This window comes from Heliangelus exortis, chromosome 2, assembly GCF_036169615.1.
Source record: "Heliangelus exortis chromosome 2, bHelExo1.hap1, whole genome shotgun sequence".
In the NCBI taxonomy this organism is placed as follows: Eukaryota; Metazoa; Chordata; class Aves; order Apodiformes; family Trochilidae; genus Heliangelus; species Heliangelus exortis.
The window spans coordinates 28876261-28902863 of NC_092423.1; the positions used below are offsets into that span (position 1 = coordinate 28876261).

General features: G+C 34.2%; 1 protein-coding gene across 4 annotated transcripts in view; it reads right to left on the bottom strand.

Moving 5' to 3' along the window:
• The window catches only part of DGKB (diacylglycerol kinase beta), a 327271-nt gene that overhangs the window by 190873 nt on the left and 109795 nt on the right, over positions 1 to 26603 (bottom strand). For all 4 annotated transcript variants that reach the window (XM_071735359.1, XM_071735357.1, XM_071735360.1 and 1 more), the window contains 5 exons: positions 21859 to 21932; positions 14413 to 14487; positions 6438 to 6523; positions 3995 to 4084; positions 1361 to 1521 (listed from right to left, as the gene is read on the bottom strand). In XM_071735359.1, the coding sequence (XP_071591460.1) occupies positions 1361 to 1521; positions 3995 to 4084; positions 6438 to 6523; positions 14413 to 14487; positions 21859 to 21932 (486 nt within the window). The remainder of the gene's footprint in view (positions 1 to 1360; positions 1522 to 3994; positions 4085 to 6437; positions 6524 to 14412; positions 14488 to 21858; positions 21933 to 26603) is intronic.

Here is a 26603-nt window from a genome sequence, read left to right on the forward strand (position 1 = left end):
AGTAATACAGTAAGTCTGTATACACAGGAGAATAAAGAAATTTCCTTTATTGGGCATTTGTAGAGACAAACTGGATGATTATCTGCCAGGAATTAGGTAAGCATCACTGACACTGAGAAGAATGGATATATGACCCAGTGATTTTCTGTGGTTCTGTGAATATCATCTTCCATTATATGAATCCTGTTCTACTTCTCTTAATATAACATCGTAGGAAATACTAGAATTTTTTTTTTTTTTAGGCTTGACTGCAGCTATCTTTTTGGATATCAGCATCTACAGACAGGTGTGCAGCATTGTGGTACATTTTTGCTTTCCCAGGTCAGTACTTGCCAAAGTTTACCTGAGGCACCAAGTACAGTTTTGCTTTCATAAAATTTGGTTTACTTCATTTGTAGCCAAGTTTGATTACTTTGTCTGTTTACTTAGACAAACATATTACCTGGATTTTCAAGAATTATTATAAACAATACCTAATGTAAAAATTAAACAATTTTCACATCTAAAATCCAATTTCTGATTTTCTCCATTTGCTTTGCCTTATTCACACCAAAGAAATTAGGAAGCAGGCATTTCACATATTCCACGTATGATGAACTTAGCAGATCTTACTCCTTCAAAAACATCATATTACCATATTTTTTGTCCATTCCTGATATAATTTTCTGGTGCTCACATCACTATTACATGAAGAATCATAATATCAAGGTTACTAAATTCATGGATTTCAAATTTTATATTGAAAATTGAATCTTCTGGTTGTCCGCAGATCCTGGCACAGAGCCTGATATTTTCCTGCAGTAATCTACAAGTAATTTATATTGTACTTAATAGTATTAAAATCTTAGCACTGTATAATTTCAGTTCAATTTTTTATCTTGAATGCAACACTGGTTGTAGGAGATAAATGCAATATAAATGCAATTATAATATTTTATTATTTAAAACTGCACTGAAGAAATTAAGAATGCCATTGTTCTTTTAAACAGTTCTGATAATGTGAATACTAAAGGAAAAGGTTACCTAGAGTTCTCATTAAGTGATTATTTTCCTTTTGTTTTTACAGGACCTTCATAACAGCAATCTAAATTTCGTGCTACAGCTGCTCATAAGCTATTAGGAACAATACAAATACCCCCTTTATAGATGGGAAGGTTGAAGGTCCTGAAAAACAACTCTAGTTTGTATGTGTGAAATAAAATTTATGTAAATTGCTGTCAGTCACCTGTGTATTCATTTCACCAGCAAAATAACATTCTAATTGATCTGTAGCCAACAATTCCTCACTTGAAGACATGTGATGCAAATATTTATTCAAAACAGATAAAGTAAACCACTTAAAAATAAGCATAAGTCTTACCACGCCAATAGAAAAGTAGTTATTAATGATGTTGTAAGGCACTGGGTCTCCTTTCTCATCTTTGTCATTGGGTATTACTTCGAATTTCCACCTGTCCAGCAAAATCTCTGAGCTGTTCTCAATGTCTTTTAAGATCTTCATCAAATTTTCACCTTCATAACCTAGCAAAACATGAAAACAATTACTTAATCAAAGATAATAATGTTTCGTTATATTTTCTTTCTCATTCTAGATGATTAAAAAAAAAGGAAACTACGCAGGAGTGTGTTTGAAGTATTGACAGTTTTCCAGTACCTGTCACTAAAAGGATACAACTACAAAGCTAGTTTCTGCACTCAGCTAAATTAATGTAACTTAGGTTAATTCTAGACTTCACTGGACATCAGATTTATACAGCTAAAAATAATTTTATCTTTAGAAATTTCTTGACTTTTCCAAGCTATTGTAGCAGTTATGCAAAAAGCTAAGGTTACACTTTCTAAAATGTTCTACCTATGAAACAATCTTAATATTTAAATCACCCTGGTGTCAAAATTTGTGGAAAAAGACATACTGTAGAGATTTTTCTGAAAAAATTTGGAGAAGAGACTGAAAAGTTAAAAGCTGTATACTATTTTTGTTGCTCGTTTCAATGTGGTTTAGCATAGCAAATCCAAAATTTGAAATGAATAAGTGGTGACTTATCAGCAGAACTAACGTTTTACAATCTTTCAACAGCTTCTTTATGAGCCTTATCCAGCTCTGTAGAGAGATCATACTCTTACTAGAGAGATCATAATCTTACTTGCCAAGAATTATTTACAGGTACTTAAATAAATCACTATCTCTGTATACTAAACTCAATAGAAAATGTGCGCACAACCAGGAGTGTGTGAACAATAAAGTATCCATGTGTGCATGCATAAAAAGTGTGGGAATTTTATTAAGTGATATTATCAACTCTTAAATACTATTCAGATGAAACAATTTTGCAACAGATATCTAAGAACTGTGGATTCATTCCTTCTTCAAATCAGAAAATGTTCATATTCAAGCAATATGTAACTTCTGGGTCATTAACAGTTTTAGCAAGCAAAGCCATTCAAAGCCTCCCTGCTCAAGACCCATTACTGATGTATTTCTTTATGGTTATACAGTATGGTTTTGTTAGTCACCACTAACCATTGCATAATGGCAGCATGCACAATTCCATTTGTCTGCATCCCTGAAATCACTCACCAACAACTTAGTGTCTGGAAGCCCTGACTCCTCTCCCATCTATGGAAGTTCCAGAAAATCAGTGTTATGGCACTATAGCTCAAAGCAATTGGGCAAAGAATGATGAAAGCCAGAATATTTACACACTGACTTTTTCTACTTTAGTGTAGATGAAATCACTCAAACCAGAAGGTAAATAAATAGAAGTGGATGGATGGACAGGTCCTGACTAACATAATGAAATGCCCTCATGGCTGATCTGTATAGAACAGGAGACATGAAAGTGACTTCCTGCAACCACTTCCAACCTGAATTATTTTAGGATATTACTCCATGAATTGTTCAGAAAGTGAAGGAAGGATGAGTTGCTCAGATTTTGAGTTGTTTTTTCTTCATTTCTTTCCTAAGACTATGTGAACAAACAACCACCTGTCATGAAAAAGAAAATAAAGGAGGACCTCAAATTTATTTGACACAACATCATGATTAACAAATAAGTTCTATAGCATGGAAACCCCTGAAAATTTTCTAAAGACTCTCTGGTAACAAGACAGACATTTGGAAAGGAAACTTGCTATAATAAGGAAGAGACTATCTATAAAGACTGAGAAGTTCCAAATAAAAGCCAGGTTCCAAATACACATATCTTCTGAAAAGACCAGCTATGACCTGAAATGAAACTGACAATTTCACCAGAGGCTGAGTCCTGCCTAAATTTTTCTTTGTATCTCCTTCAAGTTACCCTGTAATGCAAATCTTGGCTAGAAATAAGTTATTGGAGAGTAAGGCTCCATATATATAAGGAAAGGATGCAAAGGGTATCAAAGGTTTGACTTTACATAGATTCTCCTTTCAGCATTCTTTGCCTTCTCATTTCCTGATAAATAGCACCACAGCACTTATTGTCTGGAATCCTCCATAGGAAAAGAGAAGTGGATCAAAGGAACTAGTCTGAGGCTGAGACACATTTTCCATTTAATATTTATGAATATTAAAAAAGATGAAATCACTCTAAGCCCATTATTAGCTGTTTTCAGTAACCCTTTCAGAACAGCCCCAATTAAAGCCCATTTGAAAATATTCCCTTTATAAGGTACTGATTAATGAAATAACTGTAACACAGATGGTAAAAAGCCAACCAAATAAATATATACTACTGTCATTGCAACTTGGAGCATTTTTGGTGACAGCAGAAGCTACAAACAAGGTATGGAGAATTATTATAGCCTTTAAATCTATAAATTCATGACATTTCTTCTTTTCATATAACATTTACAGACAGCTAATTCCAAAAATAGGAAAGGTGATAACTGTTTTTTACATACATGATAAAAAAGAAATACTAATGTTGAGAGTAGACTTTGATGCAAGAGGTTTTTTGTTGGTTTTTTTTTTCCTTTTAATTACATAATGAATTGTATTTTAATTTGTGTTTACCTCCTCCCCATCTCAGACACCTTGCTAAATCATTTCCAGTCCCCAGAGGCAGGATAGCAACTGGAGGATGCTTAATCAAGTTTGCTTTCTCTGTGAATAAAGAAGGAAAAACAACTAAGGAACAAAAAAATCCAATTGTAGGTGCTGATACAGTAACTGTGATAGGTTTTGTTTCAGTGAAAGACAGTGATACATATTTCATATAGGAGGTTATACTGCTTGCTCAGCAACAAGCATTTCACCAAGTGCTCCACTATACAGCCCTTTCTCCAGTAAATGTTCATTCCCTAATCCTAATTTATTCAGTTGTTATCACAAGGATTTGTGATAAACATTCATAAACAATGACACTCAAGATCATTCCAAGACTGAACGTGTGCTCTCTGGTGGTTTCAACTCTGCCATTCCCACCTAGGAATCCAAAGGAGTAATAGTTAAGGGCATGAATAATAAGAGGACTCCTGACCTTTTTCATCTCAGTGACCAAATGTGTTTAGCTGTGTATTTATTTGGATTAGCATCTACACAGGAGCACCATTACCATGAACTCCTTGGAACCAACACCAAGGCTTTGCCCATCAGGAATCAAAGCTGATATTTAAAATGAGTAGTGATCTACCTGATGATGTCTCTAAGCCAATATTTTGTATTCAATAAGTATTATTTTGAAATCCATGAACCTACAGTGCCTTTTGACTCTTTACCTACACTTTTTTTAGCATTTCAAACCAAAGGATGTATTCAAAATCCAATGAGAAACCCTTTTATGAAATAAAGCCTTTCTGAAAGTGAGGCAGATATCCCCAGGTATGAAATTTCAAATAGATAATTTTTTTAATTCTTCATTTAATTGGAATGAGTAGTATGTCTAGTTTAAATTTTATACTTGACTAGTTAAAGGATTGCCTAATTTGTCCACAGAATTATGCACAAACAGCAGCAATTCCCAGTAGGAGTTCATCTATCCAATGGATGTGGCTGGGACATCACATTATTTATCTGATTCTCTTTTCAATCATTTAGGAGGACAGCATTTATTAAAGCAGTGCACTACAAATCTTTAAGAGAATTTAACACTGAATAGAATAATAAATAAATAAAGGTCAGAAGTCTTAAATTGAGGAGAAAAAAAATTGACTTTTTTTCTTTTTCATGGGGTTGTTTCTTTTCATCCTTTTTTTTTTTTTCTTTTCTTTTCTTTTCTTTTTCTTTTTCTTTTTTTTTTTTTTCCCCTCTTGCTTAGCACTTAACTAAGGTTCTTTGTATATCAGGAGATGAGGAAAGAAAAGATCCAACTAGAAAGTGTCTGTTTCTCAAAAGAGGTGCCTACATAAACTTCATATGCACAACTTGTGCCAAAGGGCTTTGTTTGCTAAAAGACACCATTAAAACCCTATTTCCTGTAAATCTAAACAAATGGGATTCTGGAAACTCCAAATAATTTCTTTTGCACCACAGAATTTTTTCTGCAGAAGATAGTATTTTATTCAAATAATGCCACTGAAGGAGAAAGCACATGGCATTTTAGACTTCATGGAAAACAGGTATGACACAATTAATAGCTGCAAAACTTCACCCACGGTTTAGGCAGTGCATCTGTTAGTTATGTGCATTGACTCAGGATTTTTTTAAGTTATTTGAGAGTTACAATCAATAGTTTGCATTTGCCAAAGGTGTTGTTCTTTGGTTTGTTTTTTTTTTTTTCAAACCAAGATTAGAATTATGCTTTTGCTGTCATCCATTCCTCATTGACATCGTTTTTACATTTCACTGAACTTTAAAAGGTATTCTGGTTCACATCTCCCACAAAGCACACACTTTTAAGCACTATTCATCCAAACTTTCAATTGATTCATTTGACCTCTCCATCAGAACACATTCCTTTTTAATTTTTTTTCTTTTCTTTTCTTTTCTTTTCCTTTATCTTTTTTTTTTCTTCTCTGCAGCCCCTCTAGAGTCAAAGAAAACATCATATCGTATAGAACATATTTTACTTAATAAGCCTTGATATGTTTAAGTCTCAATCTTGACTTATTGGTCTTTCTAATGATATCTACAAAGGATTTTATGGCCAACTGACTGAAAGAACTCCAAAACCAAAATGGATGCTAGCCCATCACTTCCATTATGGGATAGTGGAGCATAAGAAAATTTTGATAACTGAAAAAACAAATTATCTGGTAATATTGGTCTTAAAAGAAACAACTAAGATTTTATTAAGTCTGTGGAATAGACTTTGAACTGAAATTAAAACAGATTGATTGAAATTGCTTGCCTTCTGGGAAACCAGAAGACTACAAACATCGGACTTGTTTACAATTTGAATATCCTTAAAAATAATCATGTCCCAAACTAATAAACTTAAAAAAAATAAATAAACAAGATCTTGCTTGTAAAATGAAAAACATGAGTCAAGCAAAACTTTGCAAATGCTGTTGATTACCTATGCAATCCAAAATCCAGCCTACTGTTCCATCTCCACCACACGCTAGTACTCTGAACTCTGAAACATCTCGGAAAAAATTTAACCTAAAACCAAGAAGTAAACGAAGAGATCTATTTAATTATCATAAGTTCACTGTGCATTATGCAAACATTTTATGGCATAAGACATTTTGTTTAATAATCAATGGCAAGTGAACAGCTGAAAAGAACAATAATTTGGTTTTTTTTTACACAAATACAATCCAACATTGTAGCATCAGCAAACATTAAGATGAACTTGTTAATTCAAGGGTTATTATGGTGTGCTAATACTAGAAATAGCTTGGACCTGATAGTTAATTCAAAAATTTTCTCAGTTCAAATCTTGTTTGAAACTACTGTCAGAAAACATACACTGTTTACCTAGTTGTAAACGAATATGCAGTCTCAAGACAGACGAGTCTAAGGTGGCTAAATGCATTGGCCACAACATTTCCTTGTGAGGTGCTGGCTATAAAAGCATATGAAAATTGCACATTTCTGATGTTACTCTAATACATAATCAGCTGAGCCATTTGTGGTTGATAAAACCAACTCTGCGTCATGGTTTAATACAAAATGAGTAAGCATCAGATAGAAAGCACCTACTCCATCATCCTACAAGACATCTTTTACAAGTGAAATATCTTTGCTAATATTTGCCTGGCTATTTCACCTTCCATATTCATTGAGTGCTGGACAGTATCACCACCTCATTATCCACCTCATTCAATTCCAATATTTCTTAATGTTGAAAAGTGGGGACATATTAAACCAATTCTAATTTGCAATATTTTGAATTTAAAAGCATCTTTTCAGGATAGCTTTTAATGAAAACTGAAATTAGTTCTTACACATAAATCATGACTAGACAAGAATCTTGCAGTAATTTTGCTGAATTGCTGCATCTATGTGTTTATGTAAAGCCATATATAGTCTATTCACTATTGTCAAACATCTTCATCCATATTCTGTATGCTACTGACCTTATCTGATTTCCAGATTGAAATCTCCCAATAAACAGAAAATTAGTACATTGTACTCAAAGTCTTAAAACCAAATAAATATACACAATAATTTGCAAATGTATTTAATTCTATCAATTTTCCATATGAAATTTTAATGCTGTATGGAGAATGGGGTTCCTGTCCCTAGAAAGTTTTAAATGCTCTTATAGGCCTCTTGATAAAATCAAGAATGCATGAAAAACCAGAGTAAAAGAGCAAGCATCGGAGAAGGAAATGGAAAGCACCATTGGTGAAAAAAATGTTATTTAAGATACAAAGGACAACAAGATGACTTGTTCTATTTTTTTTAAACTGGATTTTCAAAGTTAGCAAAGCTACATAGATTGAAGGCCATCCCACTGCTGTCTCACTCTCACTAATTTTCTCTACTCAGAAGAGCTCCTGGTCAATTTCAAGTGTCAAGTAAGGTGTTTGAAGGATGCTACCTCGTTCTGTATTAAACCCTGTTTGCCTTTCTCACCTCTTACTTTCTACTTCACACATCCACAGGACAAGTGCTATAGGATCTCCTCTGATCCAAGACGTCATGTGCCAAATCTGACTGGGTACCATTGGGAAACACATCTTCTAACAAGCAGTCATGCTGAAAGACCCTTTACCGGAATTCAGCTCCTACCCCTGTGAAAGTGGGCACTGAGACGTGCCCCAGCCCACTGGTGGGCATCTCTGTCACTTCACGAGACCTGGCAAAGAGACAAAAGCCTCTCATCTCCAGCCTTTCCACTTTGATCCAATGTGTTGAGGTTGTAGAAAGTTAGCAGATTATAATGCTTCCACTGGTAAGGGTGTTCCAAGTTGATTTAAAATCAAATTATAGCCCAGAGGTTACAGCAGGGTGCTGACTTCTATAAATACTTAAACTTTTTTGCCACATATAACAGATGTCAAATAGAAAGTCTGGAAATAACAAAAACAAGCAAAGAAAAAAAAATAATACAAAAAGTGCAGGGTTGATGGTAGCATTAAACCAGACTGGCAGAACATAGACCTAAACCTCTGTCTTTGTTTATATGAACAAGCATCCTTGTCATGTGGCTATCAAACATCCTTTTTGTTTTGACTCTGTATTTCATCTTCATTGAAAAAAATAAAACTTTCCAAGAAAATGGGGGATTAAAGAATCTGACAAAACCATATTGTCAAAACTATTAATAAATTTGATTTATATTTTTCTGGAGCATTTTATATTCATACACAGTGAATTTTCCAAACAATCTCATACTACAAAATCACATGAATTTTCTTTTTATAAATTCAAATATAAAACAGATACATGCATTATATAAATACATAATGCATAAAATACATAAGAATAAAATATAATATAATTTTGTATGTTTGCATGTATAAATAAACTGCACATAAATATGTTTGACAAATATAAATATTTATACAACTGAGTTAGTTTATAGCATTAAATATAGTAGCATAATTATATATGGAAATAAATCTCATTTATTCAATCAGAACATGCAGTATATATTAAGAGTTGGTGAGAGGACATGGTTTTATGTTTAAAAACTCAGTAGGTGTTACAATTGTAAAGAAAGAATTTGATAGATTTCTTGAATGAACTTAAGCTAAAAAGTATTGTCAATCAAGACAGCTTTTTTCAACTAGTTTTTTAATAGCTACCTCTTAACACAGAAAATTTTATATGGTTTGAAAAAAAAAATAGTTGGAGAAGAATTTATTACTAAGTGGTTTAAGGTGAAAATAAATAAATGGAAGTAATCCTACAGGCTTTATGCACTGTCACACTAAGGTAAAGGACCAGAATAGAACACTTACGTCTTATTTTCTTGAAGTGATTTATAAAATTGTAAAAGAATTCTAAGCATATATAGTAATAAATAAAATTAAAATACAAAACAGTACTTACAATAGGTCTCTTTCCCAAAAGGTTTATCTCTACTTCAAAAAAAAACTAGTATTTTTTTTAACAATTTAGGTGATCATTCTTTATATAGAACAAAATGGATTAAAAATGTATTACAAGTATGACATTAAGTGCAAGGGACAAATGTCCTTTGTATCAATAACCTTTACAGAAATGATGTCAATAACCTTGAAAGAAGTCAAACAGAATATGAGAAACATGTAAATCAGATATTTCAACACATAGATTTTTTTAATATCAAGTTATTTCTATTATAATTCACATAGAACAGTTTAATACAAAAACACACATGCCAGCCAGAAGCAGAAATTCAGAAGCAGTTGGAAAAGTAAGTGGAGTAAAGATGCTGGATGTACTATGTTCAGAATTAACCTAGCCATAATACTCAAAAGTTTATTAGGTGTGACTAAGAAAAGAGAACTAGCTAAACAACATGAGGAGAGCAAACTAGGCTAAAGAAACTGGTGGAGTCTTTTAAAACGTATTTCAGGCAAAATTTGTGTGTGGCAAGCTCACTACCGAAAACTTATAATCATTAAGAGAGAGACAAGTCAATCTGGCCCAAACTTTGGAAGCCTAGACTGAGAAATGGAAACTTACTTAAATATTTACAATATTTAAAGATTGTGCTATATATGCTGCAAACACCACAGATGTCACACAAATAAAATTTGTTTAAAATATACCTGTAACCCCAAGGTTTAATTTTTACATGTGAAGACTTACTGAGTACTAAGTATTCCTGATTTATGGTACACAACTGTAATTTTAATCATTGGAGCACAACCTTGATTTGCCATTCTTTGACAAAAATGTAATTCTTCCCAAGAAAACCAGACCCAGGTTCAAGGTTTTGTTCAGGAGAAAATACTTACGCAGTTATCTCCTAAAGATATTCTTGGTGTATATGCTTTCCTAGAATACTCTGGATATTTCAAACATCCAACAGCAAAGAAATGCTCTAGTAATCAATTCCAATAATCAGGGAAAATAGTGTAATTTTCAAAATAGCCCTGTTGCTTTGGGAAATTATAAAGGCCCAGGTGCTGTTGATTCCCAACTAAATTACAGATTAAGTTGCAGGGCTTCGGTTTGGTGTCTTGGGCATCTTTTAAGTGGGCAGAATTTAAGCTTTAAAAAGGTCTGTTGAGGCAAACTTTTGGGTAGATTTTTAAAAATACATGCACTCTGAATTAAATGCTTAAGGAAGGTACAAAGAAATACAACTTTTGTGGATATAATTTCTATTATAGAGCACAAAAATGACATAAATTAGACATTTTAAACAATAGACTTAAGGGAATGGGAGCCTTTTCAGAGGGACAAAGCCATTGTGAAAGAGTGACCTCCCTACAGAGTCATGTGGGTCTGTGGCTGGACTGCTATTCATCCCGCTATTATTTACCTCTCTGTGAGGTGAACAATAACTGAATTTCAGATTCTTCAAGATCATTAAATCCACAATAACAGTTGTTGTCAGAAGTAGAAGACTCCTATAGAGATATAACAACCAAACAGGGAAACTCTTTTCAAGGCTAAAAACACAGGTGCTAGGCACAAATTACACAATGGATCAGCCTGGCAATTTTCACGTCACTTTGTTAACTATGGCAGTCGGTAGCTGTGGAATACCTTTTATGCCTCTCTTCAGCTGCAGAGCTTACAGGGTTTCTCCAGCTCACCAGAATCTCTCTGCTCCCAAATAAAGAACGTCAAACCCATTAATTATTATACCAGTGTTTCAAGTGTACTGTTGCCCTTTGGCTGAGAGCTCCCTGATTTTCAGGCCTCGCAGCAGGTCGGTTTCCATTGTTGGAAAGGGATCAAAATGTCAGAGAGTTGGCTGCCATGCAATTTATTTGCATCGTGTAAATATTTCTATATAGATTATGCACATGAACCTCAACATTAACAGCTCTGAAAACCTTAGTTTAGGCATGCTAAGAAGATACACGAAGCAGCTTTGTTGCCATCCCTGCAGTTCAGCAAGTAGCATCCCATCTATTGTGAAACACATCCACCTGAGTAATTGCACATTCAGATAGCAACACTACAGTTCACTGTAATTTTTTTCAAAGTGTTTTTCTGTTCATCTGCTACTTGCCAGAATATTTATTTTAAAAACGACAATACCGGATATTACAAAAAGTGCAAGACGTGTGGTGGCTTTTGTTGTTGTTCTTTGGTGTTTTTTTGTTTGTAGTTTGGTTGATTTTTGGTTTGTTTTTGGGTTTTGTTTTGTTTTTCTTTTTCAGGGAGAGGATAGAAAAGGAAAATGAAATGTATTATTTCAAGGTGTCAAAGAAATTCAAATATGGGACTCCACTAGTGGCCTTTCTTCCTCTGAACAAAGACTAATAAACGCTGTTCCAGCTCAGATGTGCTAAGGAGCCCTTAATTCCAAAACATTTCCATAAAAGAATATTATCCTACTGAATAGGAAAAATGAAAAAACTAGTGACTGAGCTGTTACTTTTTTTCAATTTTATTTAAAAAATGCAGTCCACCAACGATTTAGGAATTTTTTTTCTTGTATTTCTCTTTGTTATCTAAATAGGAGATAATTAGGGTCCTCCACAGAAATTAACTGGAAATATTAATTTTTGTTAGTCACAGATGTCTGGATCTCAGGTTAGAAAACTCATGAATGTTATCTTCTTGGTTGATGAGAGAAACCCAGAAGTATAACACCATCACAAATAAAAAAGTTAAATCAGACAGCTTGGCTCTACCAAAATGATTCAAATTCTGTCTTAATACTAGCAGCATTCTATAGATAGAGGAAAAATGTCTGAAATTAGAATCCAAAAAGTTTCAAAAAATAAAAATTATTCTCAAAATAGACTCAATTAAAAGAATCACAATAATCACAAATGCTTTAAAATACTTATATATTATGCTTATCCACTTCCACTAAATAACAGAAATTGACATGAATAATACACTTTTGGTTTTGTCTGTGCAGTAAAGTCCCAAACTGTTCCATTTCAATCTAAATTTCACATATGAAAATATTAAATAAATGTAACATTTTGATTGACAGTTCAGCATAACAGGCATTATAGAGATGGATGAGTGAGGTGATGGATGGGCAGGTTTTAATAGGCAATCCAGCACTTGCAGAAAGGGAAACAAGGCCTGGCAAGTGAAAAACAGAGTTTACTCAACTGCTCGCTTAAGGGACAAATTATATGCATCTTACATAGAATTACCAGGGGCAAGAAGTGATGGCAGGAGATAAACTGGAAATTTAGGATTATTCATTTCTGTGGAATGAATAAAAAAATATACTGGAACAAGCTTAATAAAATGCAGTGTCTGTTTGAAAATTATTTTAAAATTTCTTCAAAGTGACTCTGAAGTAAAACTATTTCAATTCCTAATGGGAAGAGAAATTGAAAATATTTTCTAAAAAACACTGTCGTAGTTCAAAAGACTAAAATTTAAATCGTTTAAGTGCAGGGTTTCAGTTTGAACTTAACACTGCCCTCTTGTGCTTCTACCTTAAAATACATTTCCATTTATATCACAAGATACAGAAAAAAAAGAAGTCAGTACTGGACAGAAATGGGGTCTGTAAGTGGTATTTGATTATTATTTTTTTTTTCTAGTTAGTTGGTTTTGTTTGATTTTTTTTTTTAAATCACATTTAATGAAATAAAATGAATTGGAACAAAAATATTTCTGTTGCTTTAAAAGTTGTAATCTGAATCTCTAGTATGGCATTTCTATTATATTTTAAGTAAAACAATAATGGTTACTAGCTTTGTCTCAGTTGCAATTTCTTATAAATTTCAGACATTTTTCTGCAATTTTTCCAATCTTTTCTTATTTGGACTAAGATGAGTTAAATTTTCCATGGTTCAACACTAACAACAGAGCACCAACAGCAAACATTTAAGTAATAAAACAGCACTAGCATTCAGGTACAGATAAAATTTCAGGCATAAAAGAAATTACGCATGCCATTATTTTGATTTTTTGAGCACGTTTTGCACCATCCTGCATGTTGCACAGGAGCCACACTGTAGTACAAAATAAGATGAGAATCTTAGCTTCTAAAAGGCTTGATCCCAATCCTCTTTTCACTTTCCTCAATGCTATACACATCCCAAATCTAACACAATAAATAAAAGAACAGTTAATGTAGAATAATTTTAAGAAATAACAGTTTCCTGTATATTTGGCCTTAAAACCAGAAGGACTGTCAGGAACTGTCAGAGCATACTCCTTCCAAAGTACCTGTGATAATCAACATACAACTTTGCAAGGCACAAACCACGTACATTTCCACTTTTATCTTATTTTCCTCTAACTTAAGAGAAAAAAAACCAAAATCCTAAACAAAGAAAAACTGCCAAGATCAAACTAAAAACATATTCAAATTGCAGGGTTAATTTCATTCCAGGGAACATGTGTCTCCTAAAATCCTTCTGCAACTCTTCTCATTGATGTAAAAATTCATACATGAGTGGCATAAGTAAGTAACACCCAATACATAGAAAATCATGGACATAATTCATTCAGTGCTGCTCTGCCTGTTTTCTTCCACCAAAGCACCCACTACTTAGGAAAGCAGAAAATTTTAGGTGCCAAAAGTGGGCATTCAATAGATCAAAAGTCTTCGGTCTTCGTATGAATGCAAAACAGGAAGAATCATGGAAGAAGAATGTATGTGGCCATATGTCTTTATCTAAAATAAATGTGTGTCCTGCAGGCCAGTTTTGAGGCTGCTTGATATTTGTAATATAATAGAAACTGCAAAATGAACTCCTGGCTGCTGGTAAAGCAGTAAAAGCTGCAAAGAGAACGATATTTACCCCACAGTTCTTATGGAGTACTGCATAGCTATCAGCAAAACATATGATACATAGATTTATTTACAATATAAACAAATAATACCTGTAAATTTCAGAGATCTGTAGCACTGATATATTCATACATGGTAAATGTGCCTCAGTCTACTCATTTGATTATGCAGCATTTTATTAAATGAGTTCCTGGTATAATCTTAATTGTAGACTTACCCTGGCATTGGTCCATTTCCAGAAAGACTATAAACTTGACGAGGATTTAAAAGGTACTGAAATTTTCTATAAATTCTGAAGAGGTAAAAGAGACAAAAGGGAAAACATTTAACTTTATGTTTGAGGTATTTTTAAAAAAAACTATCAATGAAAGAATTTAAGAAGTTAACATATATTATAATGACTTGAATTGCAGAATCTTATTTATGAAAAAAATCAAATATTTTAACACAGCAATTACAACTCATGCAGTGTATAGTAGGCATAAAATTGAGACAAGAGTGCTGCAAGTATCTACAATTCAAACACTGTACACAGAAAAGGAAAAAAAAAAAGGATACAAAGGTGTAATGACACAAGGAAAGCCGAGTCAAGAAAGCATTTGGAAAAGCAAATTAGTTCCTATTAGTGTAACTCCACGGTAAAAGAGAGACTTATTCATGAAATTTATTGCTAACACAAAACAAAAAGTATTATTAATTGCAAAAGCAAATTGGGTTTGCAACCCACCAAAAATTTTTCCCATAGGTTGAACAACATTCTGATAATGTAAACCTATTGCCACCTACATCTCTTTTCGATTATATTTTAATTGGAAGAAAACTAAAAGTATTTGAAACCATTCTTTTACTTATATAAGGTATATATAAAAATTAGCTGAATAACAGAAATCAATTTATTGATATCCTACCTTACAAAGGACTCCAATTGCTGTCCCACTCATAGCAAATATTTATTTAAATGGCAGACTATTTATAAAACTGTAACTTCATAAATTTGAGATCACTTATCCTAAAAGTATGACAAATGTTTTGTGTCCCCATTGCAAATATTAGAAATGTGATTTCTAAATTGACTGCAGTGTGGTAGCTGCTTCGTTTCTTACACAGAAAAAAGTGAGCACACGAAAGAGCCGGAGCTCAGAATGAATAAATATATATGTGGGATCTATGGTAATAGTTTAATTTATAAACCCCTGTTTCTTGCTTTTAATTTTAAATTTCATGTAACTCAAATTAATAAATATTTTAACATTTTTAAGAAAGTCTTTATTTTTTCACCTGAGATATTTCTTCCTTTCTTTTTACTGTCTTAAATGAAACAGAAGCATAATAAGATCTGAATTCTAACATAAAAATTCAGCAAAATAAAACTGTCTAGACAAAATCTATGTGAGCACTGGGGGATTTTTTTTATTTTATTTTCTTAATAGCAATGCATAATTTATCAGGCTAGGTGGAAGACAAGGGTATAAGAATACTGAATACAAACAAATTATCTCTAAAACTTCCAAATTGAAGCATTTTCTTAACTCCTCAATTATTTAGCATTATCAGCTTCTTCATAAAGCATTGCATTCAAACACACACAATATATTCCTGATGCCACTCCTGACAGAAAAAGTCAATGTGAAATGACTGGTTTCACTTTGCAAGCAGGCACTCATCACAGTCAACAGTTCCAATGATGACTCAATTAGATATTTGACAGTGGATTTAAAAAATTGTAGATTTCTATTTCATTTGCAGCATCTTACCGATGCAAAGGATCCTACTTTTAATTTTCTAATTGGTATGTGTCAGTTGCTTCTCAGTGACATGTAGGATTTAACTTGGTCAAAGGTTCTGGCTAATTGAATTTGTGTGGCTGACCACAAGAAGTTAACGAATGGTATTGTTACAAAGTCCCAAAGGCTTAAGAGTTATTTGCCTAAAAGTTTGGTAATACAAACCATACTAGCCATTACCTATACTCACAATATTGTTTTCAGGGTAATTTTGAAATGCTATAAAAGCCTTCTTAATAAAGATGTAGCTAGGTATTCTCTAGCCAAAACCCAGAAATCCACCTGCAATAATGAAGAGATTACATTGAATCATACTTGATTCAATGCATACCATTCACAGGTACTGATGTCAAACACCACTATCAGATAATGACTCTATAATGACTCACTGTGAATGATACCCCATACTTTATGTTGTTATATATGCTAGTCTGTGTAAAATTCAAAAATGAATGGTTCATTCCCATTCATGCATTCATTCTCCAAACAAGAGAAAGAAACTGCCTCTAAATGTTTGCCTTCACACTACACTGCAACTGGACCTAACACCAAATGCTAGACAAGAAAATGGGCATTAGTTTGGCCTTCCATTTTTATACATCCAGAACAAAAACCCCTAAGAATACACACACGTCTTTCAAAGTCTTCTTCTATATGTAAGAAACTGGACATGGTTGTGACTGGACATTTGTGCTGACACAGCCATGAGGCAGCACAATGGGTAATACCCCAAAATAGAACTTTTTGGATGCAGTGCAATTTCATGAACAAAGTCAGTTCATGAAACTACCACTTGTCACCACTGCCTCCAGCTGGTTCTTACCCAATGAGACAGCTTATAAGTGAACAGTTGTGCTTCTGTAACTGTTTGCAGGATTATTTCACAGAGAACATATTTGGATGTAGTATTATACTATCTAGAAAACTAAACAGGTTCAATTTAAAATATAAATTCTCAGAAAAGTTTCTCCATCACTGTTTTTTACTTCACTTAAGTCGTGTCTATGATCTCATTCATATGAACCTCAAAATAGTTGCACTAGCATAACTAAGGAGGCAGAAAGTTACAGCAAGAGTGGCCAAGAGGGGCTGTCAAGAGTTCTGCTGTTGAGAAAAATACTCAAGTGAACTTCGGGCTGAAGATGGACTAAGCTATCTTCTGAAGTCATAGGATCGTTCCTTTAAAGAGATAAAAGAAATAGATGGGCAAAAACCTGTAAGACAATTCAAACTGGCAGTAAAGTTGATTACACTGGGGAAAAAGCTGCTTATAGAAGTGCCTTTTGCCAACTGGGGAGGCATCGTCAGTAATCCAGGGGGTGATGTTCAAGGTGTGGCCAGTATAGGCTGAATTTAACTCTCTCCAAGAAAGATGGAGAGGGACTTTACACAGTGGTGTGTAGTGACAGGACAAGGGGCAATGGTTTTAAACTAGGAGAGATTTGGGTTAGATATTAGGAAGAAAGTCTTCACTATGCAGGTGATGAGTCACTGGCACAGGTTGCCCAAGGAAGCTGAGGATACCTCCTCACTGGAAGAGTTCAAGCCCTGGTTAGATGGGGCTTTGAGCAACCTGATCCAGTGGGAGGTATCCCTGCCCATGCCCATCTTGGAACTAGATGATCTTTAAGGTCTCTTCCAACCCAAACCATTCTATGATTATATGATCCTAATAGCAGAGAAGAAAGAAGCTAAGGGCTCCTACCCAAAGTGAAATGCTAAGGATCTTCTTAGCTAAACATTGAGCCTTTGAAAAAGATAATTTGCAACTGCTACTATATTTTTTCTCCACGCTAACTGAAAGCTCAGAAAGCCAGATTAATCGGAGGGTAGGAGGGTAGGTACTGCAAACCAAAGTTATCTGAAAACAACTTAAGGTCAAAGATATCATCAACCTGTGCTGCACAGACACTGAACGTGGAGTCAGCAGGAAATGTCTGTGTAGGGAAGCTGATCTCCAGTGCATCCAACCGTACATTTGTCAAGGAAACAATTGTTTAAACTCACCTGCTGGTCAGGCAAATAAATTGGAAAATGGGGCAGTGGAAAACAAAGTAATGAGCATGGCAAAACAAGGCCATGATTTTACCCATTACAACAGTCTTTAGAAGTACTACATGCTCATTGTATATTCTCTCTGCTAAAATAAACTATTTTGTTAATGATATACTAAACATATACATTATGTTCACAGATCATTGAAAGTTGTTGTCTTGGTTAGTCAGATCTTAAATTCAGACATACAGGACAACTCTAGGATGAGATGGACATACTGGAATTCTTTTCTGATGCAATTAAACCACATCTGTCCATTTTATGCACATTCCCTATTCTATGTTGCAGTGTGGTATAGCCTCAGGAAGACACTGGACTGGGTTTGCTGTATGTCTATCTAATCTCATGCTCAATTAAAATCTATTTTTAGTGTGTGAAATGTTAAAACTAATCAGCTTTAATTATTATTTGCTGCTTTCTTCTTAATAAACATTGAATTATATTTTTGTTCTATTTTATTTTATTATAAACATATGTGTTATCCACTGGAATAAATAATTTAAGTCCAAATAAGCATAAATGCACTTAAGTTTCAGATGATGGGCAATAACTATTAATCTCTCCATTAAGGAAGCAGATCTAGGTTATTTTTGCTGTTCTTTATTTTGTAATTATGTCTGAAAGTCATAGCATTGGTTTTTAGAAGAGAATCCTATTCAAGAACATGATATTTATCACTAAAAATTTTGCAAAAGTCTGGCTTTCTAAAACAATTCCCTTTTTAAAAACGTATTGATAAGGTTAGTAGATAAGGTTGTAGGGAAAGTACTTTTGTTTTCAAATTAACTTTTCCTACATATCCATTTTTTCCCTATCACCCCTCTGCTCCAATATTCAAAAACAAAACTAAGGCACCTCACTTTTTTATCTTGAAGTGATTCTCAGTTCTTTTCCTTTGCATTTGAAGAAATTTGAAAAAATAGCAAAATACAAAAGAAATGACAGAACATTGCTGGGGGAGTGCATTTATTCAACTGGTTGTCAGGAAGATGCATACACTCTCTCAAAGTCTAAGGGCAACGAAATGGGCTGGGTTACCATATGGCAAGGCATAAAATCTCATATGGGGAACTGTGGGAACACTGGAGTCTTGACAGTATCTGCAGTAACCTTTCTGTGTTCAATGAAAGTCAATTAGAAATCATTCATCGTGATCTCTACAATACAGAAAATCCGAAGCAAAGACTGAAGAATAGCTTTCTGTAAAAGATCACCTTAATGCAAATAAGTCAAGATAATGAAATTCTCATCTATGAAAATTAGTAGATTGTGGGTTTGGGGTTATTTTGTCCCTTATTGCTGTGGAAACCCTACTTTTGTTACAGCCTATCCTCTACTACTAGCCTCTCAAAATACCTGACCAGATTACAAAATTGCTATAGTCAAAAACCCTGTCATGAATCACCATAATTGTGCATTTTGAAGAGCTGCTTCTCTGTTCAAATGTCCTGTGATTTTACTTTTACCAACAGATAAGTGCCATAAAATTGGGGTGTGAGGGCGGGGGAGGGTGGACTGGGGATTCTTCTCATTCTTAATGACTGTAAAGCAGCCAGATAAAACCCAGGAAAAGCTATGAAGTTAAATATTATTGTTCCTTGAAAATATTTTCATCCCTTAGATTACATCTTCACACTCATATGCACTCTTACCATCCTTATTTTATAAGGTTACTGGTATTGATATGAAACATTTACACCCAAAAGGCAGAGGGCAAACCTCTTCCCATCAAACAGTCCATATATGGACTTTTAAAAACATTTTTTATTCTAATTTTAGATCTAACCATGAGATATTATCTAGTGCTGCTGAATGACATGAGATATGTTTACATGACTATGCAGCTGACCTTTTGATGTGGTTGCTCTAACACAGAAATAGAGAATGCAATCTTGACACATTTTTATGCAATTTAACATTTTTACTTTGTGTGGTTTCAAAGCCAATTTAAAAGATTCTCATACTTCACTATACTCAGCTGCTGGTGGCTGCCTGCATGCTGCACACTGTGTTGTGTAGTAACACTTGTGAAGTAATGGTGTTAGTAAACAAAGTGTGTACAAGGCATTCATTTTTTCAATTCAAATCATTCCTTTGATCTGCTTGGCCTCAGCAACAGTTGCATTAACATCAAGTGACAAGTATCAGACCACAATATGTGAATGGAAATTGGAATTTGGGAAGGGACTTTTACCCTGGAGAATATCTAACATTAAAAACGATGTCTCTCACATTACATCCATTCAGATAGTAACACTTGAGATCAGTTATGAGCTGGGAACTGAAAGATGCAAAACAGCTTTGAATTTCATTCAATTGTTTCTAGGTTATAACTAATTCCATGAGTGCAGCTCTCTAACCTGCCTCTCAGCTGCCTAATTCCAGACTAGATCCTGGATTGGCTCATTTCATATCAATACTATAAAAAGTCAAGCTGAGGGATAGTGTGTTATTGCCCACAATGCCCCCGACAGCACAAGAAGACCAGATCTACTTCACACTACTACTGTCTCATAAACATGAATGTTGAGCGCAGCTCATATTGGTTTGTTTTGATGTCAAAGGCACATTTTTGAAACTGCTTGGAATGAATCTTTAATGGTATTTACTGCCTTTGACACAAGTAGTGTTTTTGGCATTGCTGATATCTAGGTGTATCAGTTCAGGGATTACATAATCAGCTCCTAAATGACAACCTCTTCTCTCAGAGATCATCAGGTGCAGTCCAGATTAAATGTTCTTAAGCTCTGAGAATTCCCCTCACATCTACTCTGCAGAATTTTGTCCCTTTTGTCAGTCTACCTAAAGGCACACCGTCTGCAAGAAGTGATGTAACAAAGGCAGTGGGGAAGAGATAGGGAAAGCTGACCCACTTGCATTTTACTTGTTCAGTTCCAAAATTTAGAATCCCACTGGATCCCTCCTTTTATGCTTTTTGGTACTCACATTACTCAGTAACCACAGGAGTCATCTTCAGCCTGATCTCGGCCAAAAGATGGTAACCTTTTTCAAGATTTTAAGCATAGATTATAGTACTGACATAGTAAACTAGGCTGTAAAAATTTGGCGACAAATGGCTATACTGTCAGCATTTGTGATTCTGAAATACACTAAAAAATCTGTGTTCAATATTTCTGCCTAGTTTCATGAGTAGAGTAGGAGCAGAATACTCCTTACCTTTGTTCTATCATTCCTCTGATACACTAACACTTAAATATAAGCTTAAGCACTTGGAATTTAAATCAATATAATTACTAATATACATAAAATTAAGTGTACCTTTAGTATTTGTGTGATCTGACTGTAATACTTTAACTGGATCTTTAGAATGCTTCCTACCTACAGGAATCAAAAGGTTTCTTTTTAAGATATCTTCTGAAGGGGCTGAAAAGCATACTCACTAAATCATACATAAATCACTGAAGTCACACATTAGAAAATTGAATACTGTTGCCAATTTAAATTATTGGCCTGTCTGCATAATTATTACAGAGATTAAAAGAAAACTATTATAACTTCAAAGCAGCAATGCAAAAGATAGCAACTCACATCTTCATGCAAATCACACAAAACCATACACTGAATATAGCTAATTTTTCTGATGTGAAATGAAGCTGTTTCATAAAACTCATTTTAGCTTTTAACTGCACAAATCTATGCTACTATGTACCTTTTCTAAACAGGGCAGTAGAATGTTCACATGTGAGGCGTAAAACTTGGGATTTCTTTTCGTATATAAACTTTTAACATTCATTTTCAAACATATCACAGAGATAACAGAGAAAAGGGGAGGGGGGGGAAGTAAAAAATAAAATCAACCTTACCTTTCTCCTTGTTTCCCACCACTTTTAGGATTGACAAAAACTAAAAGTGGATGAGTGCCTGGAACTGGAGTTATCTAAAAGAAGGGAATAACACAGCCACTCATTAATGCTGTGTGTTGCATTCATTTTTCCTATAGTAGACAGAAAACAAAAAACTTAATGCAAACTCTATGTTATGCTATGTAATCCAGCTGGAAGCAATTCCATAATTCGCAATAATCCTCACTTCATTAATATGCCACAAATTTTAATGCTAGCTGTCTGTCTCACAGCTGCGATGCCATTTTAATCTATAATTCCATTGCAATAGTGTTATATATAGGTTATATCCATCAATAGAGAAGAAAACTTTTAACTCGAGAAATGCATTACTGATTCTGACAGTTATTTCCATGAAAAAAAAAAAAAGCAATTAACAAACTACATTTGCAGTGAGAAATGACACTATAGTATAAAGATAAAATTTAGCTATGCAATATTTTAAACTTGATATAGTAATTTTATTTTTTTTTTTTAGCTTGCAGAATTGTAATGTTTGATATGATATGAAATCATGCACTTTTTAAAAGTAGAGTAGAAATCATGTATGTGGAAAAAGGGCAAGCCTGAGGGAAAAAATGGAGAGGATATACTGACTGAAACAATAACTTCTACCAGTTTATTAGTTCTTTCATGAACGAAAAGTTTAAAATGTTCACATTACTGTTTAGCTCTACAAAGTAAAAACTTCATTTTCAGATACACATATTCACTGCCTTTGCTCCATAGATTTGAAGAACAGAAAAAATCCATCCTATAATCTGTAATACCAGTTCTAAAATCAACAAGATAGACTATTCATATTTAAAGTTATGACTTTTAGACATATATCAATTCTAGAATGTTTAAAGGCATATTAACAGGTCAAAGTCAACCTCTGAAGTCATGCATTAACAACTTCAGAGATGAAGCCTAAATTATGTTTCAAAATGATACAATCAAAGCTCTTGTTCCAAATCCTTATTAATAATTCTTGGAATCGCAAAATCTTTTCAGCTGAAGATTTCTTAAGATTACTGAGAAGTAATTTAAGGCAGAAGCTGAGAAACATGAGAGCGAAGGAGCCTTACAGGCACCCTATAGAAATAGGCATATAATGCTATAGACATCCAAAAGCACTTCTAGTAGGAAGTGTTAAGCATTCATGTGCCAACTCCATCCATAACTTCACAAAGAATGGATCCAAATCTGTTCCAATATATACAACAAATAATTAAAAACTTCAGCAAACTGGTGAAATTGAACCTAGCATAAAAACAACCCAGCATCACTTTCTGGCACAGTATGTTGTTACAGGAAAGTGCTATATGTTGAAACATATATCAGATTGCAGGATATAATGAAGCTTGTAATATATTTAATTTTTACCTACTGTTTTAATCAATTTTAGTTATTTAGCCAATTCCCATGATGTTTGTTCCTGTGAACTAAGTGTAAACCAATGGTGCTCATTGTGACAGAGATGGACTACCTACTGAAATCCCATAGGACGCAGGTTAATTAATGAGACTCATCCTAAGGTTATACATGATCTATTACTTCCTCTAATTAGAAATAATAATCCTGATCATTATGCTGGTTAGCTAGAAAGAAGTAAGATGAATGTGCTTAACTATGATTAATTGTCTTTTAGTCGTGCAGATCTCCACTGCCACTAAGTTACCTGCTCACTGCTGCCTGATGGAAGGAAGGCTTGCTCTTGATACTTTTCTCAACAAAAGGTAAACGATGAAATTATTTCTATTTTGAATCTTTTATTTCAAAACTTGTCTGTGTTACTAAACGTAGGTGGTTTGGGACCATAACTATTATTTCATGACCAGTTTGTATCCCACTAATTGCAAAATAAGGTCTCGTTTAATTAATTTTTTTACAGCTTTTCCATAGCACTTCTATAGGCAATGTAGATCCTTCCACACAGCAAACAATGCAACTAAAGATTTAGACTACATTGATGAATATTTTCAAGCCTTAATCTAGAATGATTTAGAGGGAATCTCCATGAAGTTATTGGACAAGTGCCTTAAAGGACCAACAGACCAATAATATACAGCTTATCTCATACTGAAAACAGAAAAACAGAGCCCTCACAGGAGTAGCATGAAGATTTACTGGGAATCTTTGATATGCTACCTTGAGAAATTAAATAATAAAACAATGTAATTAGCAGAAAAATCAAATTTATTTTTTTAATAAAAAAGGTACGAAAAAAAGTAACAATTTTCCTGGTTCACTGAAGATCATATCAAAATAATTAGCAAAACAATAATCTTATTAGAATCAGACTAGGATGCTTTGGCTAGATATGAGAGAATTAGAGTAGTATACTTTAGTCAGCTACAGATATTTTTTGCTTCAGACCATCTTTACACAAAATAGTAACATTAATTACCAGTTTTATTTATGGAATCTTATATCTTTGTGGAAATAGCTCCACAATTATAAAATCTGTAAGTGTAAAAAAAAAAAAAAAAAATCGCAACAGCCACACTGATCCCAGCCTTCCACTGTGGTATCCTTGAAGATCCACTCAGTCTTCAAGTGATCAGTTTACCATTATTAATACTGATCAAAAGCTTAATAGCTGGTGCTAAGGTGTATTCCTGTTACTCTGAACCACTTTTACCCAACAGAGAAAAACAAAGACCATGGTATAATCAGCATGGGGTCATCACTGCAGAATTATTTCTAATGTTATCACTATGATTACCAGGTGTTTCATTGTGATCCACATTACAGATGTGGAATGACAGAATAATACTAAGCACTTCATAAAACAAATCAAATCCAGTCAATAATTATTCTGCCATCTTAATCCTTACTCCTTCTTTCTCTTCTTCTCAAAAGATAATAAACAAAAGCAACGATGAGTCCTAAACTTTGGATCCCTGGTGGAAAGAGAAGACAGAATACCACTTCTGGATCATACTAGCAAACTTATAGAAAATCTTATACCCTATTTACCTGAAGGCAGAAATTTTAATAATTTAAGGTTGTGTGTACAAGAGTCAGCGGGGTTAGAAGTTTGCTGTTTTGAACAGCCCAGGTACTTTGTCCCAAGCACTTCACTGCATGGAAATCAGGTTTAAAAATCTGTAAAACTATACTATGAGCATAACAAATTTAGTGCTTGGAATAACAACAAAATTCATACTGACATGGTGCTGCTACCAAAAGGAGATACCAACAATGCTCCTCATCTAGAGCACTTAGGCTCACTGGAATTGCACAATTATCACCACGTCCTGGTTTGGGACAGGATAAAGGTAATTTTCTTTCATGTACTTTTGCTTTCAGATGAGTCTCTTGCAAGTAGCTGCACTTGCTAAAATTAACAGCAAGTTTCTCAGTGTCTGCTCCTAGGACTGATAATGCTCCATGTATTATAGTTACAGCCAGAGACTGCTGTGCAGAACCAAAGACATTGCTCAGTTCTGAGGAACATTTTTCCCTCTGGAAGGAGAAGTAAAAAGGTCACACCTGAAACCCTTCTTTGGGGAGGAACAGACAAGATAGATGGCCAAAACTGACCAAACAGAGTATTCCATCCCATACACATCATATTCAGTATAAATTTGAGCGATCATGAGGGTCAAACCCTGCTTCCCCTTCTTTGCCTGTCCTTGGCTGCTTCAGCATCCTGGGAGGATTCCATCCATTCTTCTGCCTGTGGTCCTGATCCATGCCAGCCTGAATCTGTGTGTTCCTGCTTCCAGCTCCCGACTGCTGCTGACTCCAGGAGTCCAGCCTGGACTTTCCCAGGGCTGCCCTGCAGCCTTGGTGGTGGCATGAGAGTTATTGGGGGAGAGGAGGTAGGAAGGTGGTATCAATTTTCCTGTATATTTGTATATATTTAGTAATTTTTCCTATTTATCATTATTGTTTCATTAAAGTTGTGTGGTTTAGTTTCCAACCCATAAGCTCTCTCCCTTATTTTCTCTCCTTTCTTTATCAGGGAGGAGAGGGGGATTAATAGAGAGCATCTGTTATTTGTTTAATTGCCAGGCCAGTGTTAAACTGTGACACACCCATAAGTTAGAAAACATTGAGTGCTTCCTTTAGCACCAGTTTATTAGTCACACTGACTGATTACACAGAATTTGAGCTTTCTGACAATGAACATTCCAGCCTTTTTGTTTCGTGTTTTATCACAGACGATCTGGATACCAATGCAGCCTGTGAGAATTCTAAGTGCAGGAAGTGAACCCTGAAAGCCATGAATAATGACTGCTGTAATATCCTACTGGATCATCAATGGAGCAGCTATGTGCCTGCACAGGGTTTTGGTTTTCCTTTTAATTTGGTTTCATAACGAGAATGTTTCACTAAAAGATGAAGTAGAATAAGATTGACACATATATATCCTGACACAATATGGTATATCCTGATATACTTATGGAGTACAAAGCATTTGATATACGGTAATGTAATCTACATTTTTTTATGCCTCGACTCCAACATATCAAAAGATAAACAGAATAGTAATATATATATAATGAATATCAAATTGTTGTCCTTATGATCATTTAAGTCCTGTGGAAATAAAGAAGCAGCATCCGATATGTGAACATTGATTTAACTCAAAACTACCCATACCTCAAGGGAAAGAAGTCTGGCAGTTCAGACAGAATTTCTGGTATGCCTCTCAGTAACATGCCTAAAATAACATTAACTCATGACACATGCAATTTTTTTCTTTCAAAAAG